Source organism: Mesoplodon bidens (assembly GCF_964165515.1).
Source record: "Mesoplodon bidens genome assembly, chromosome: 13".
NCBI lineage: Eukaryota > Metazoa > Chordata > Mammalia > Artiodactyla > Ziphiidae > Mesoplodon > Mesoplodon bidens.
Genome location: NC_138169.1, coordinates 26,124,681 through 26,139,563, shown reverse-complemented (window position 1 = coordinate 26,139,563; position 14,883 = coordinate 26,124,681). Strand labels below are relative to the sequence as shown.

The 14,883-nt window shown below is 60.3% G+C and overlaps 1 protein-coding gene across 4 annotated transcripts in view; it reads left to right on the top strand.

Annotated features, from left to right (window-relative positions):
* CABIN1 (calcineurin binding protein 1) overlaps window positions 1-14,883 on the top strand; it is a 102,523-nt gene that overhangs the window by 36,779 nt on the left and 50,861 nt on the right. For 3 of the 4 annotated variants that reach the window (XM_081252820.1, XM_081252817.1, XM_081252818.1), the window contains 6 exons: window positions 13-219; window positions 401-546; window positions 2,583-2,844; window positions 3,232-3,492; window positions 6,374-6,525; window positions 8,013-8,191. In XM_081252820.1, coding sequence (XP_081108946.1) covers window positions 13-219; window positions 401-546; window positions 2,583-2,844; window positions 3,232-3,492; window positions 6,374-6,525; window positions 8,013-8,191 — 1,207 coding nt within the window. The remainder of the gene's footprint in view (window positions 1-12; window positions 220-400; window positions 547-2,582; window positions 2,845-3,231; window positions 3,493-6,373; window positions 6,526-8,012; window positions 8,192-14,883) is intronic. The other variant, XM_081252819.1, reaches the window with a different exon arrangement.

Genomic DNA, 14,883 nt, shown 5'->3' with positions numbered 1-14,883 from the left:
GCCTTCTTTCAGGTGGATCTGATATGGGAGGATGCCCTGTTCATGTTCGAGTACTTTAAGCCCAAGACCCTTCCTGAGTTTGACAGCTATAAGACCAGTACCGTGTCCGCTGACTTGGCCAACCTCCTGAAGCGAATTGCCACCATCGTGCCCCGCACAGAGCGGCCAGCCCTGAGCCTGGACAAAGTCTCCTCCTACATCGAGGGCACCTCTGCAGAGGTAGGAGCTGGTGTGCCGGCCGTGTCCTGTCTCCTCCAGCACCTCCGCCTGTGTGCCTTGGCCTCTCCCCTGCTCTGCGCCAGCTGGCAGGGCCCTGGGAAGTGAAGGGTCCTGGTCACACCCTGGTGACACCCAAGTCCCTGGCTCCATGTCCCCTCACCCTTGCCCTCTCACCTACCAGGTGCCCTGCCTCCCGGAAGGGGCCGACCCCTCCCCTTCGGTGGTGAATGAGCTCTACTACCTCCTGGCTGATTACCATTTCAAAAACAAGGAGCAGTCCAAGGCCATCAAGTTCTACATGCACGACATCTGCGTCTGCCCCAATAGGTCAGCCACGGGGTGCTGGGCAGGCCGGCTGTGGGAGGGCTGGGGACTCGTCTTGGAGAGCTCTTCCCGGGGCGGTTTGGGGTTCCCCTGCCCACAGCAAGGAGGCCAGGAAGAAGGAAGGGAGGGCAGGTGGGCACTCCGCAGAGGTGAGGAAGGGCAGAGCCTTCTTCCCCAGTCCCTGGGGTGGGGGCAGGGTCAAAGCAGGCAACTGTGTCCTTCTGGTCCCGGCCCGCAGCCCTGGGGAGTCGGCTGGGTGGACTCTTGCTTCTTCCACTGCAGTGCCTTTCGTTGTGGTTGTTTTCTTCTTTGGTGGCAGGGGAGGGGGGGCTCCTTCCTTCCTGGGATGCAGTGCATTGATGGCAGGAGAGCCCATCGTACGTAAGGCTCATGCTTTCTTCCCAGTGGTCCCTGGCGGCCTCTTCTTAAATCGTACTGATCGGCCTGATCCTCGTGAAGGGCCTGCTAAGCTCATAAAGTCTGACTCGCTTGATTGAGAGGGAATCTTTTCTGATGGCTGCTGCGCCTAGGAGGGCCAGGGTCGGAAGGAGACCACTCTCTGCTGGTGACCTGTGTCTGAAGGGTCCAGAGTGGCCTCCATAGGCAGCCCTCCTGGGAGTTGTCGGGAACGGAGGGCTCTGCCTTATCAGGCAGGACCCACCTGGCCGGGGCAGGAGGGCTGGGGTCTAGGTGGAGAAGCCAGCGCATGACTCCCACTGCTGTGGGAAAGGCTCTCCTGCAGCCCCTCTTGCTCAGCCTGTGGTTTCCTCCAGGCAAGGGCCTGTGTGGTGGTGGCCCTGGCTGTCCTCCCTGTGGTCGCTGCCGACTGGGGTCGTGGGGCCCAGGGTCGCAGTGGCTTAGGGTCGCGTGGCCCGGGGTGGTGGATCAGAGCTGCACCCAGGCTGGCTGAGTGCTCACTTCCTGCTGCTGCCACGTCTGAAAAGTGACAGTGACAACACCCACCTGTCTGAGGGAAGGGGGAGCCTGGCTCCTGGCAGCACCCAGAGGAGCGTTTCAAGTTTTTGTGACAATGTGTCTGTGTTCTGCTTGCTTGTATTTGCAACAGGAGATGGTGGTTTCTGTTTTGGTCTCATGCACGCACGTGGGCATCTGCTGTGGTGTGGAAGGAGCTGCCCAGGTGGAGAGAGCATGCTCTCTCCCAGGCCCCACCCCTGGAGAAGAAGGTGCTCAGGACCCCTCTCGAGGGGGGTCCTGCACTGTCCTCTCAGGTCTCTCCTGCTCCCTCATCTCTGGTCGCTTGGAGAGCAGTGGAAGTGCCTGGAAGCTTTGTGAGCTGCCCAGGTTCCCCTGACCTTGCACAGCCCAGGGATGCCAGGGGCTGGCTTTGAAGTTTGTGCCACGGTAGTGGAAGACTTGTCAGTCTGCGGAGGGTAGCATGTCCATGTGATTGCTGCCTTTTCTGTTCTCTGTGCTAGAGAATTCCAGACTCTTTCGAGGGCCCAGAAATGGTCTTGGTGCCTCAGAGAGGTTCCTGCATTCTCACCAGCAGTTTCTCTGGGGTGGTCTCAGAATGATGGGGTCTCATCCATCACATGGTCCCCTTGCTGTCCATCTTGCTGCTGGTGCCTGAGCTGGAGAGGGCAGGGTCCCAGGAGGGAGTGCGGATCCGGCAGAAGCTAGGTGGCAGGGGTCTCAGGAGTCTGGGCTGCTCCGTGCTGTTGGTCAGGGAGGTTATAGGTCATGAGGTTACGCCTGCGGACCAGGCCCCTTCCTCCCCCTCAGAGCCATCCTGGGGGGATGTCCTCCAGGCAGGGGAGCAGAGGGCAGCAGGGTGCCAGCGTCTGGCTATGCCAGGGGCGATCCTCTCAGGGCAGTGCCTGGGTGCCATGAGGGGCTGGGTGACTTGTGCCCTGTGCTCTTCTCTGGAGGTGGGCCTGCGGGGCCATGTTTCCTGGCTCAGGGATGCCCGCGGTGGTGGAGTTAGGAAGTCTGAGGTGGAGCCCATGTGCCCGTGGGCACCGTGTCTGCCGGGCAGTGAGGGCAGCAGTATGTTGAGCTGGGCTGTGTCATGACCACAGGTTTGACTCCTGGGCGGGCATGGCCCTGGCCCGGGCCAGCCGCATTCAGGACAAACTGAACTCCAACGAGCTGAAGAGCGACGGGCCCATCTGGAAGCACGCCACACCCGTGCTGAACTGCTTCCGGCAGGCGCTGGAGATCGACAGCTCCAACCTGTCCCTGTGGATCGAGTTCGGAACCATGTCCTATGCCCTGCACTCCTTCGCCTCACGCCAGTTGAAGCAGTGGAGGCCTGAGCTGCCCCCTGAGCTTGTGCAGCAGGTGAGGGGCAGGGGCGGCCGCTGTCCTGGGGTCCATGCCAGCTTGGTTCCTGGTCTCTGGACACTGGGTCCGGGGTGGGTGAGTCCAGGGCCAGTCTCCTGTGAGCGCTGGTCAGCCACCAGTTTCAGGGCCGTGGAGAAGCTGTTGTCTCTTCCCTGCTCCCTCAGAGGAGCTTGTTGCGTCCTTGTAAAATTCTTGACACTGTGCTAGGAAGTTTGAAGCCCCTACTGGTGGGGGAATGTTCCCCTAGTGTGGGTGCTGGGTGTCTGGCCCGAGGTCTGTGTGCTGCAGGGGCTCCCTTGGCTCCTTGAAGAGGGACGTGAAGGAGGCACACAGCATGTCACTGTGGCAGGTGTGGCAGTAGGACACCACGTGGTCTCATTCCAGATGGAGGAGCGGCGAGACAGCATGCTGGAGACCGCCAGGCACTGCTTCACATCGGCGGCGCGCTGCGAGGGTGACGGGGATGAGGAGGAGTGGCTCATCCACTACATGCTGGGCAAGGTGGCTGAGAAGCAGCAGCAGCCGCCTACCGTGTACCTGCGGCACTACCGGCAAGCCGGCCACTACCTGCACGAGGAGGCGGCCCGCTACCCCAAGAAGATCCACTACCACAACCCCCCCGAGCTGGCCATGGAGGCCCTGGAGGTGATGCCGTGCTGGCCCCGGGCGGGGACGTGGGGAGGGGATGGGCCGGTCTCACTGTCTCCCTGGGGATGGGCACACGGTCCCAGTGACTTCCCTGCAACCCACTGGAAACTTCTTTGTGTGCAGTTCAATTAAAACAGCCTTTCCTCTCTCTCTCTAAGGGGTGCTCGCCATCCTTTCTGGGGGAGGGAGCATTAGTACGCGGTGTCCCTGGCTCCGGGGCACTCGCGCCTGCAGCCTGGTCCCTGGGTGCATGGGAGAGCTCCCAGCCTGCAGGGGGTGCCCCAAGTACCTGTCCTGGTGGGACTCAGCTGGGCAGCCGCCGGCCCTCTAGACCCCCGGTTCAGGGTCTTGCGCTGCTCCTCCTGAGCAGAGCGCGTGTGTGCTGCCTGGATTTGCATCTGTGGTTCCAGGTGTGTGGCTCAGCGCTCTCGGTGGTGCCCATGGTGGTACCGTGAGGGGTCCACTGAGGACATAGCGCAGGCATGGGTGCACCAGGCTTCCCAAGGCCCTGGGCTTGTCAGCGTCACCCTTTCTCAGGCTGTGTGTCCGCCCCCACCAATCCCCCGCCCAGAAAGGTGCTTGAAATTTGTGGCAAAATCTGCTTGTGTATGCCTTTTTTGCATTTAGGTTTTTTTTTCTCGTTTATTAAATTAATACATGTTAATGGTTAAGAAAAATGTAATAATCAAATAATTCAGAAGTGTTTAAACTGAAAAGTTAAAGTCCCCACTGATCCTAGCTCCTCATCTGCAATAATCCACGTTGACAGTTTGGCCATGTCCTTGTTTTTCTAGGCATGTTTCCTATTAACATGTAGACACACAGTAACATTTTCTTACCATCTTTCAATTTGTTTTTCTCATTGGACTAGATGTAGTGGAAGGACCTGGGGCTTCCTTCATGTTCTCCTGGCCCCTTGCCTGGCTGAGCACCCAGCCCCTTCTTCGTGGGTGTGGCCTCTCCTCCACTCCCTCTGTGAAGGGTGCAGGCTGGGCGCGCGCGTGCGTGCGTGCGTGCGTGTGTGTGTCAGGAAGCACTTTTTTTTTTGACCTTGCTGTGGGGCTTGCGATCTCAGTTCCCCAAGCAGGGATTGAACCCAGACCACAGCGGTGAAAGCACTGAGTCCTAACCACTAGGCCACCAGGGGTGTCCCAGGGAACACTCCTCTGAGCCCTTCCCCAGGTCACATAATATTAGATCAATAACGGCCTGTGCCTGGAGCCTTGTGGTGATCTGTGAACCTTGTGAGCAAACAAAAAAGTCGTGTTTTAAAAAGTTTGCCTTTTAAAAGTGCTCCATGCTGAGTGGTGTATAGCAGTGTTGGGCCACCTCTGGGGGTTCCGTGTGGAGTGTGGAAGGAAACTTCCTGTCTAGTGCTTCCCCGGCAGCATCCTGGTAGCTGTCCACACAGCCCAGGCCCCACGTCCTTCCCCATCGCATTTCTTTCATGCTTTACACTTGGGTCAGGAGCCCGTCCTTGGAGGGACTCCCGCCTGGGGCATGAGAAGGCTGCCGCCCAGAGGAGTGGCTGGCGTTCCCTGAGGCCGCTGAGGGAGGGCAGTCAGCACACTCAGCCTGGCTCTCTCACTCTCAGGAGAACGACTGCTCTCTTTTTTCCTGCGTGTATCTTCCTTGGACGTTTGGCCTCTGCTGCTGTCTGATAGAACCAGTGAGCAGGCAGGATGCTGGCGCTTCAGGGCCCAGGGCCTTCTGGATGAGGGGCTGAGGCCACCCTCCCAGCACACCACCCGGGCTCTCAGGGGGCAGGCGCTCAGCGGGACCATGTGTCTGTCTTGCTTTAAAAATGGCATTCTGGGCTTCCCTGGTGGCACAGTGGTTGGGAGTCCGCCTGCCGATGCAGGGGACACGGGTTTGTGCCCTGGTCCGGGAAGATCCCACATGCCACGGAGCGACTGGGCCCGTGAGCCATGGCCGCTGAGCCTGCGCGTCCGGAGCCTGTGCTCCGCAACGGGAGAGGCCACAACAGTGAGAGGCCCGCGTACCACACACACACACAAAAGGCATTCCTCTTTAAGAATTTAATCTTGCCCTGGTGAAAATTCCCCTCTGTTGTTGAGCCTTCATTCAAAATACTTCACCTGCTGCTTGGATGACCTTTGCCAGTGGAACACTTGGCTTTCCCCTGAGTTTGGCCACCTGGGCACATATGGGTGCCCTGCATCTAAAAATGGACTTTCTGGGCCGGTTTCTCTGGGGCCCACAGGTTGGCTGGAGGTGGAGGGGCTCTGGGTGTGGGCTCTTCTGTCCGGGGTGCCCACTTGAGAGTGTGGCCTGGGCTGGACCACCAGGCATCTCACCTGGGTGGGTCCTGGCTGGTGTCTGTCTAGAACTGCCTCTGGGTGAGGAGAGGCTGGTTAATCAGGGCCTGTGGCCACAGCAGCCTTCGTGTCGCCCACTGTGCTGTCCGTGGGAGCCAAGTGGCACCCACACCTGGGTGGGAAGGTCAAGCCTGGTCACCTGTGGTGTGTGATACTTCCTGGGGGCAGTAAAGTGCCCTGGGCTCTCCTGGCTGGGGGCCTGGGCCGCTGGCCTCACGCTTGTGAATGGACGAGTGTGGTGAGGACGGATGAAAGGAGGGAAGGCCCAGGCCTCACTGCTGCAGCACTGCCTGCCTGCCTCTGTCCTCAGGGCGGCTCCGGGGCAGGGACACAGACAGAAGTCCCGCTACTTGTGGCCTCAGGGAGCCCATGGTGCGGGGGAGACGTGTGTGCAGGAGCTGTCCACTCTCCGTGGTACCAGGAAGGAGTGTGGGTGCTGGGTGGGAGGCTGTGCTGGATTAACAGCTGGTGGGGTGGGGGGGCTGGGCAGCAAACCTCGGCAGCTGGGAGGGCTGCTCACACCCGCGTCCTTGTCCCAGGTGTACTTCCGGCTCCACGCATCCATCCTGAAGCTCCTGGGGAGGCCCGACTCTGGGGTCAGTGCAGAGGTACTCGTCAGCTTCATGAAGGAGGCTGCAGAAGGGCCCTTTGCCAGGGGCGAGGAGAAGAACGCGCCCAAAGCCTCAGAAAAGTGAGTAGCACGTGCTCCCGGTGGTTGGGCGGCGGCTGGGCGGTGGGCATTGGGGTGGGGAGGGGTCTGCTGAGTCTCCCAGAGCCTGCAGAGTCAGGTCTGGCCCGAGGCTCCCAGTGGCTGGGCCGAGGCCCTTCTGTTGAGCCTGAGACAGAGAGGCTGCTCGTGCGTGCCCATCACCTCCTCGTCCTTGGACGGTCCCTGGAGGAGCTGACTCGCCCTCCCAGCACAGCTCTGCCTGTGTGGATGCTGCACGTGGCAGCCTCCTACCCTGGCACCCTCTGCCAGGGCCTCTTCCTGGGGTGGGGCCCTCTGAGGGCTGCTGCCCCTTCTCCTGAGAGGCCGGGAGGGTGTGAGAAGTGGGGGGGCTCCTCTCGCGGCACCAGAGAGCTCATGGCGCTGGGGCCCTGATGGGGTTCTCTTGGCAGGCCTGGGCCAGACCCCCGGGCCTCCCCTTGATTGTGGGTCACCCCGGCATCCACGTCCTGGAGCTCTGGCTCAGCTTGCCCCATCCCTGGGCCCTTGCCTGGCTGGGCACCGTGCAGGCTCTGCCCAGTGCCAGAGAGACCTGCACCCGGGGCCTGTCAGCTATGGGACAGGTGGGCACATGTGCGGCAGGTCACCAGGTGGACACGGTGTGCCCTGAGACTGTAGTCATACAGGGCCCCCAAGGCACAGTGATGTGGCCTTTTTGTGACTGTAATTTTTTTTAACTTAAAACTTATACAAATAATACGCAAATACATACTAGTTATAGAAAATTCTGGTAATGTGTAAATGTATGGACTAAAACATGACAAATCCTTTCTCACCCCCAGAGTTAAGTGTCTGTTCATGGTTGAGTTTCCCAAATCATGTTCTGTGCGTTTGCACACACTTTCACGTAAACGTCCAGTTATAGGGGTTCTTTTATTTTATAAAAACAAGCTCCTGGAGGTGTTGCAGAGTTTGCTTTTTCCCAGCAGCGAGTCTGGGACCCACTCCGTAGATGGTGCCCACTTGTCCAGGTGTGTGTTATTGCAGAGCACAGGTGCGCCCTGCTCTCTATAGCCATTTCCTTGCACGTTTCAGGTGTTTTTAACTTTTTTCTCAATGTTGTAGCATATACCCTTGTACACGTGTGAGTGCGCAGTAAATCCAGATGTTTTCTCTGTCCACACACTGATTGGGATGAATTGTGTCAGGCCACGGGTGTCACACTAAGGGCGCTGACGCGGCCTGGAGGGGCGCTGGGCAGGTGCTTCTGAGGAGGGGTCTCCCGGGTGTGAGACGTGAGCTGCCGGCAAGCGCAGCCGTGAGGGGTGGGCAGCTCCTGGCTGGGGCCCGTGGGGCCACCCCTTCAGCCCCTGGATGCCAGAGGGGGCGGGTGTCACCAGAGGCGCTGGGAACAGGGGCCCCTACCCTGGGAAGGGCACCGTCCAGACCGGCATGTGCTCCATTTCAGTGGGCCGCGGTTCTGACCTGCGCCCTGACCCTCTGGTCCACAGGGAGAAGGCCTGCCTGGTGGACGAGGACTCCCACTCTTCAGCTGGGACACTGCCGGGCCCCGGAGCCTCCCTCCCTTCCTCCTCTGGCCCAGGTCTGACATCCCCACCTTACACAGCCACTCCGATTGACCACGATTACGTCAAATGTAAAAAACCCCACCAGCAGGCGACGCCGGACGGTACAGTCCCTGTTCTCCCTCCTGCCAGCCCAGGGCGGCACGCCAATCACGGGGGCGGGTGCTTCGGGTGATGAGCCGCTTTGTTTTGGTGAGGGGGGTGCCGGGTCTGGGGTGACACGGGCAATGTTGCGGCTGTTCATTAACCTCATGGACTCACGGTGATCCTGTGCTCCCCAGACATGCTCAGGGTCGCCACCTGCCCCCGCCCACCTGGGGGCCTTTGCGAGCCTGCATTTCCTCCCTGTGAGCTGGGGACGTGAAAGGGCGGTTGGGAGGCCACTGGCGTCTGCAGGCAGCCCCGAGTGGCCCCCACATTATTACGGCACGTCCTTCTGATGATTGGGGAGGGCCGTGACTCTGAGTCTGTCACCCCGGGAATCCAGATGGGTTGGTGGTGGGGTCAGCTGGCTCCCCACGTGGGACGGGCAGGTGGTGGTCGGTCACCCACATCCTTACTAACACCGGAGGCTTGCATGCCGGCCTCGCAGCTCAGTCTCTTCATGTTCCCCTCACCTGCACGGCACCGGGCCAACTGGTGGGCCTTGGGGGCCACTAGGTGGAACCCTGGGGGCAGTGACAGTGCTGAAGGCCACCCAGGCCCTCGCTCCCACGTCGCTCAGCTCGGCAGGACCCAGTGCACAGCTCCTGGAGAGCAGGGCTTGGGAGCAGGGCCAGGGGCAGAGCTGGTGGAGGGGGGCAAGGTGGCAAACTAGACTCCTCGGGGTGTGGTTTGTGACCCAAGAGGAGAGGACGCTGGCGGTGTCCCCTCCGGGGTTCAGGGTGGCCTGTGGTGTGTGTGGAGGGGCTGTGGTCTGAGCGCGTGCGGGTCTGAGCGTGTGCTGTGTGTCTCTATCACCTCCCTGCCCACCCCAGAGCAGGGAGCATGGACCTGGGAGCTGGCTGGCCTGATCTTCTCGCTGTGATACCGCAGACATTCCTGAAACAGGGACCTTCCAGGTCTCACTCACCTCAAGTTAAACCCTGTCCTCTCCTTTTACTCTTGAGAATATTGAGAAAACACTGGAAATAAGTCCTTGCTTGGGAATTCCATTCTGCCAGGTACCTCCTGGAGGAATTAGCACCAGGCCGGTCTCAGGAGGGAGGAACGCCTCTCAGGGTGTCCACGCTGGCACACCTGTGTGTGCGTGGAGCCGTGGGGAGCACAGCACTGGGGACAGGTGCCGGTGTAACATGTCCTGGGCGCCTGGTTCTGGAAGCTTGTAGGGGGAGCCACACAAATACGCTCAGATATTATTTCAGTGGTTGTACGTTTTTGAATGGTTGTAAAAACTTTTTATGCAAAGTGATTCTTGTTAATGACATGGAGCCTTTGAGATCCCATGGCTCGCCGTGGCCAGCCCCAGCTGGTTGTGCCGGGAAGCCCTGCGCTGGCCAGGCCTATCTACGGTGCTGTTAGAACTCTCAGCCCTCACCTCAGAGAGAAAGCGGCGTCCACAGCACGAGAATGTTTGGGGCCCTGAGCTAGCCGTGGTCTTGGAACGTTGGAGTGGCCCTAGGGCAGCCTTGCTGGCTGCCGGGCAAGGCCCTGGCTAGGGCAGAAGCAGCAGGCTGTCGATGCCGGGGGATGTGCTGGAGCCTCCAAGGTCTGTCTGCACCAGCCACCTCAGCTCCTACCTCCCATGACCAGCCTGGGGTCTCCTGCTACGGGAGGTCGCGGGCCGGCGTGGAGCCCCTGCCTGGCGAGGAGGATGGCGTGTGCGCCCAGCCCTGGTGCAGATGAGTGTGCAGAGGCTGGGGCCCTGCTCGAGGTCAGACGGGGCGGCCAGGGCAGAGGTACCTTGCCCCCTCCACCAGCTCTGCCCTCGGCAAGGATTTCACTTCTCTGAGCCACAGCTTCCGCACCTGTGCAACGGGGGTGACGTTCTCCTTGTGGGTGTTAAGCGAGGGTGCCTGCGGGTCACAGCCGCCTCCTAGACGCAGGCACCCTGAGCTGTCGTCGGAGCTGGCAGGGGCCCCGGTTGCTGCTGCTCAGCCGGGGGAGCTCAGGTGTGGGGTCAGTCACCCTGGCTTTGCACCCTGACCCTCCAGCTGTGGTGCGGCCTCAGAAGAGGGGCAGGTGGCATCCTCTGAAGTCGGCCCCTGAGGGGCCCTGGTCCCCTGCACCACAGGGACCATCAAGCTAACTTGCCGCCCGCTGGACGGGCAGCCGAGTGCCAGGCCCTCCCTGGGGTGTGGTGAGGAGACCCAGCCTCAGGGCCGCGCTGCACTTGAGGACGCCTCTGCTTCATCACCAGGAGCCAGCCGGGCTCAGTTCTGACCTGGAGAGAGATTGAGGGGAGATTTAGGAGGATGGCTGCGGCCTATGTAGGGAGCTTGACAGTTATTCATTGTCTTAGTAATTACTTAGCTTAGCATAGGCGGCCCCGGGGTGCTCTCTGAACCGGCCCCACCTGCACGCTTTTGCCCTCCACACCAGGGTGGGGAGCTTCCTGCAGCCCGTCTGCGGCCCTGGGGAGAAGTCCTTGGAACTGGCCCTCGGGCAGCTGGAGGCGCCCTCGGCTGACCTGAGGGGCCCTGGTTGGGCCGAGAGGGACAGAGAGAGACAGAGCAGGACCTCCGCTCCCAGCAGCCCCGCCTGCCTCACCTCTCCCTTCCGTCCGTCTTGGGATTCGCCCGCAGCGCTGAAATCTTCCACGTTGCAGTGTGTTGGGACCTTCAGGGGGCTTCCAGAGATCGCCGCTCACACAGGCTCGACCACAGCGTGATGAGGTTCCCAGACAAGCTCTGTGCTCCTCCCCACATGCGTTGTGCAGTGTGTGTGTGTGTGCGTATATGTGCGTGTGTGTGCATGGGGGCCCCACCATGAAGCCGTGCGTGCTCGCTCCGTGTGGGGCTCCAGGCTGGGTCCTGGGAGTGGTAGCGGGTACCCGTCCTCACAGTCACCCGGCAGGCTTGGCCGTGTGTCCTGTCCCCCGTGAGGGAGTGAGCTGAGGGCAGGAGGCTGCGGGGCTAGTTGGGGTGGAGCCAAGGGCACCTGGGGTCTCAGTGTCCTCCCCCACCCGCCCTGGGCCAGTGGAGAGGCCACAGTGGGAGGTCCCCACAGCCTGGAAGGCGCTGGGTCTGTGCGTCTCCCTGTTGGAAGTTCCCTGGTGGCAGGGCCCAGGGAGTGGGACCCTTATAGAACAGCCTGGGCCCTGGCTTGGACTGGCCAGGACCCTCACCGTCTGGCTGTCGTGCTCCACATCACTTTGGAATGTCAGAGCCAGAGCCAGAGGGGGCCTCAGGGTGGGGCTCTCCAGCCTGCCCAAGGCCCTGCCCGTCCTGCGGCCCTGTGCCAGGTACATGGCACAGCCCTGGGCCCTGCCCTGCTGCGGGTGCTTGGTACAGGAGCAGGTGTGATTCCGTGAACAGCAGAGGGTCCCATAGAGACCTGTCCTGGTCTCTTGGTGGGTGGGAAGCCTTCCTGAGGGGGGAAGCTTAGTCAAGATCTGAGGGGTGTGTTGGAGGTCACTGTCGGGGAGGGGAGGGCAAGCCAGGCTCAGGCGAGCGGGAGCCACAGGGGCTGGGGTGGGTGCAGGGTGCCCGTGTGGCCCCCTTTACAGCATGAACCGTGGCTGCCCTGAGCCCCAGGGGTAGGTGTGGGCCTTCGGGGCAGCCCAGCGTGCCTGTATCAAGCCCCCTCACGACCATCCATCCTCACCTGCCGTGCCGTCACCGTCACCGTCTGTGTCGTGTCCCATCTGTGCTCGTCCTCGCCCACTCGCCCACGCTGCCTCCACCGGTATTGCCCGTGCTGCCCCTAGCCCTGACCACTGTTCTCCAGGCTGTCCTCTGCTTGTGCTGTCGCAGCTCGCTTCAGGGACCGAGCTGGCCGCATGCTGACCCTCAGTCCGGCTCCCTGCTTCCCGCTGGCCGGGAGCACCTCTGTACTGCTGTCCTGTGGTTTGGAGAGTGTGTGTTTGATGTGCTTGGCTTCTGCCCCGGCCCATCATCCCAGTTCTGGCCAGACGCACACGCAGCAGTGGCCTCCCCACACTGCCCGCCCACCCGCCTGTCCGGCAGGCAGCTCCGTCTGTGTTTCCGTTGCTTTATTCTTTCTTGCTTAAAAGGGTAGCAAAGGCAACAGACTATAAGATACAAAGTGTTCTTTACAAGGACAAGGGTGTAAAAATGCTCACCGTGCGCTCTGCAGCCGTGGTGTCCTCGGCCTGGCCGAGGGGACAAGCCTATGCTGGGCTTGTCCTGCACATAGACCTTTTCCTCATGGAGCCCAGGTGGTCCTGCAAGTCCCCACAGGGTGGGACTGGTGTCGGGCCAAGGAGGGAGGCTGGCAGAGGGCAGAGCCCGTCACCTTCTCTGTCCTCTTCTCCCTCATTCTCACCTTTGAAAAACGTCTTTGGGCTGTAGCTGGTCATGGCATCTGTTAGCGTCTGCTGTGTGCTGGGCCTAGGAGACGGCGCCGTGGGGAGAGCCGAGATGAGATCTCAGTTGGGTCTGTGTCCCTGGGGCAGTGCTTGGTGTCATGAGGGAGTGCCATGAGCTGGCTCTGGGGTTTGGTGGATTGGGGGACTTCCTGGAGGAGGTGGGCCTCCAGAGAGAGCTGCAGGGCCATTTCGGGTGAGGGGCCATGGGAGCAAAGACACGGAGGTTGGAGAGTCCTGTGGCATTTGGACACTGAGATAGATGACCGGGTGGGTGGAAGAGAGACCTTGAGGGAGAGAGCTTGGGAAGCAGCAGGGCCTGAAGGCCACAGGGGAGTGGCGTGGTTGCGGTCTCTCTCTCTCTCTCTCTCTCTCTGGCTCTGAGAAAGGCAGGTTCCCAATCATCCTCTGTTGGAAGAGCCTTCCTGGGAACCCCTCCAGGTAGCTGTGGGGTGCTGCTCTCACCTGACCTGCTCTGCCTGCCCTGGTATCGGGGTCGAGAGGCAGCTGTCCACCCGCCTGCCATTAGGAAAACAAAGCCGCCCGAGGCCTCCCTGGTCAGTGCCTTGCCGGCTCGGGGAGCAGGGTGGTGCATGGTGAGGGCTCAGGGCAAGGGGCACGCTATGAGGCCAGGTCTTCTCCCCATTCTTTTTTTTTTTTAATTTATTTATTTGTTTATTTATTTATTTGGCTGCGCTGGGTCTTTGTTGCTGTGCGCGGGCTTTCTCTAGTTGTGGCAAGCCGGGTCTACTCTTCGTTGCAGTGCGTGGGCTTCTCATTGCGGTGGCTTCTCGTTGCGGAGCACAGGTTCTAGGTGCGCAGGCGTCAGTGGTTGTGGCTCGTGGGCTCTAGAGCACAGGCTCAGTAGTTGTGGCACAGGAGCTTAGTTGCTCCGTGGCATGTGGGATCTTCCCGGAGCAGGGCTTGAACCCGTGTCCCTTGCATTGGCAGGTGGATTCTTAACCACTGCACCACCAGGGAAGTCCCCTCCCCATTCTTAAAAAAAATTTTTTTTTTTTTTGGCCGTGTTGGGTCTTTGTTGCTATGCGTGGGCTTTCTCTAGTTGCGGTGAGCGGGGGCTACTCTTCGTTGAAGTGCGTGGACTTCTCATTGCAGTGGCTTCTCTTGTTGCAGAGCATGGGCTCTAGGCTCGCAGGCCTCAATAGTTGCAGCACATGGGTTCTGTAGTTGCAGCACATGGGCCCTAGAGTGCACGGGCTTCAGCAGTTGTGGCTCGTGGCCTTAGTTGCTCCGTGGCTTGTGGGATCTTTCCGGACCAGGGATTGAGCCCATGTCCCCTGCATTGGCAGGTGGATTCTTAACCACTGCACCACCAGGGAAGTCCCTTCTCCCCACTCTGAGCACTGGGGGCCTGGCTCCACTGCTACCTCTCTGGGGGATGGATGGGGCGGGTTTCTGGTGTCTCTTCTCTTGGAGGTCTGTCCAGTCTCCTTGGCCTGCAGGAGGGCACCCATCCCACACCCCAGCCCTACTCCCGGTGGACAAGTTCCCTTCTTGGCGGTCATCAGGGCCCGACTGGGGCAGGTTTTGCCCAGTTGAAAGATTTCTCAAAATATTGATTCCACCCAAGTTTACAGTTCTTAGAAACCTGTTGTTTTCTGGTCGGCAGAAAATTGGTGATCTTTTCAGGGCTCAGCAGCCAGAGTTGCTGCAGTTTTGATCACACAAGCACGCGTCTTTTTCCTTGAGCTTTCATATAGCTGAGCTAATGGACTAGCTGGCTGTGGCCGTTTCTAGCCTTCCTGCCAGAGCAAGTGGAGAAAACACAGCAGGGAACGTGTGTCTTGTAACCAAAGAGCTCTTTCAGGCTGGCCTGCAAATCCTGAGAATGTTCAAGGGATGTGAACTGAGTCAAACCCATATAAAGAAAGCCCCGGTGGGACAGGGGCTTGTGTCACCAGGCCGGGCCCCTTTCCCTCTGTGCCCCCAGCTCTGCTCACTTGCCCTGGCTGTGGGTCCCCCTGGAGGTGGTGGTGGGGGTGCCCAGGCTGAGAAAGCAGGTCAACAGATGCACGTCCCTCTAAGGTTCAGAGGAAGGGCTGCGGTGGCCCAGGGGCTTGGAAGTGAACCTCTCCAGTGATTAACAGTAAGAGTGACATATTTATAACCCTGCCTCATGTATGTATTAGTGTGAGCAGGTTCTGTGTGGGCAGGTTCTAAAAAAGCACCCTGGAAGGAGTGCAGGGCTGCCTGTGTAGCCGGCCCTCCACCCGGGTGCCAGCTCTCTTTCCTGCTGGCCTCTAGGCAGCCCACTAAGGAAGTCGGGAGCTTGGGCGGTGGGTGGTCTCC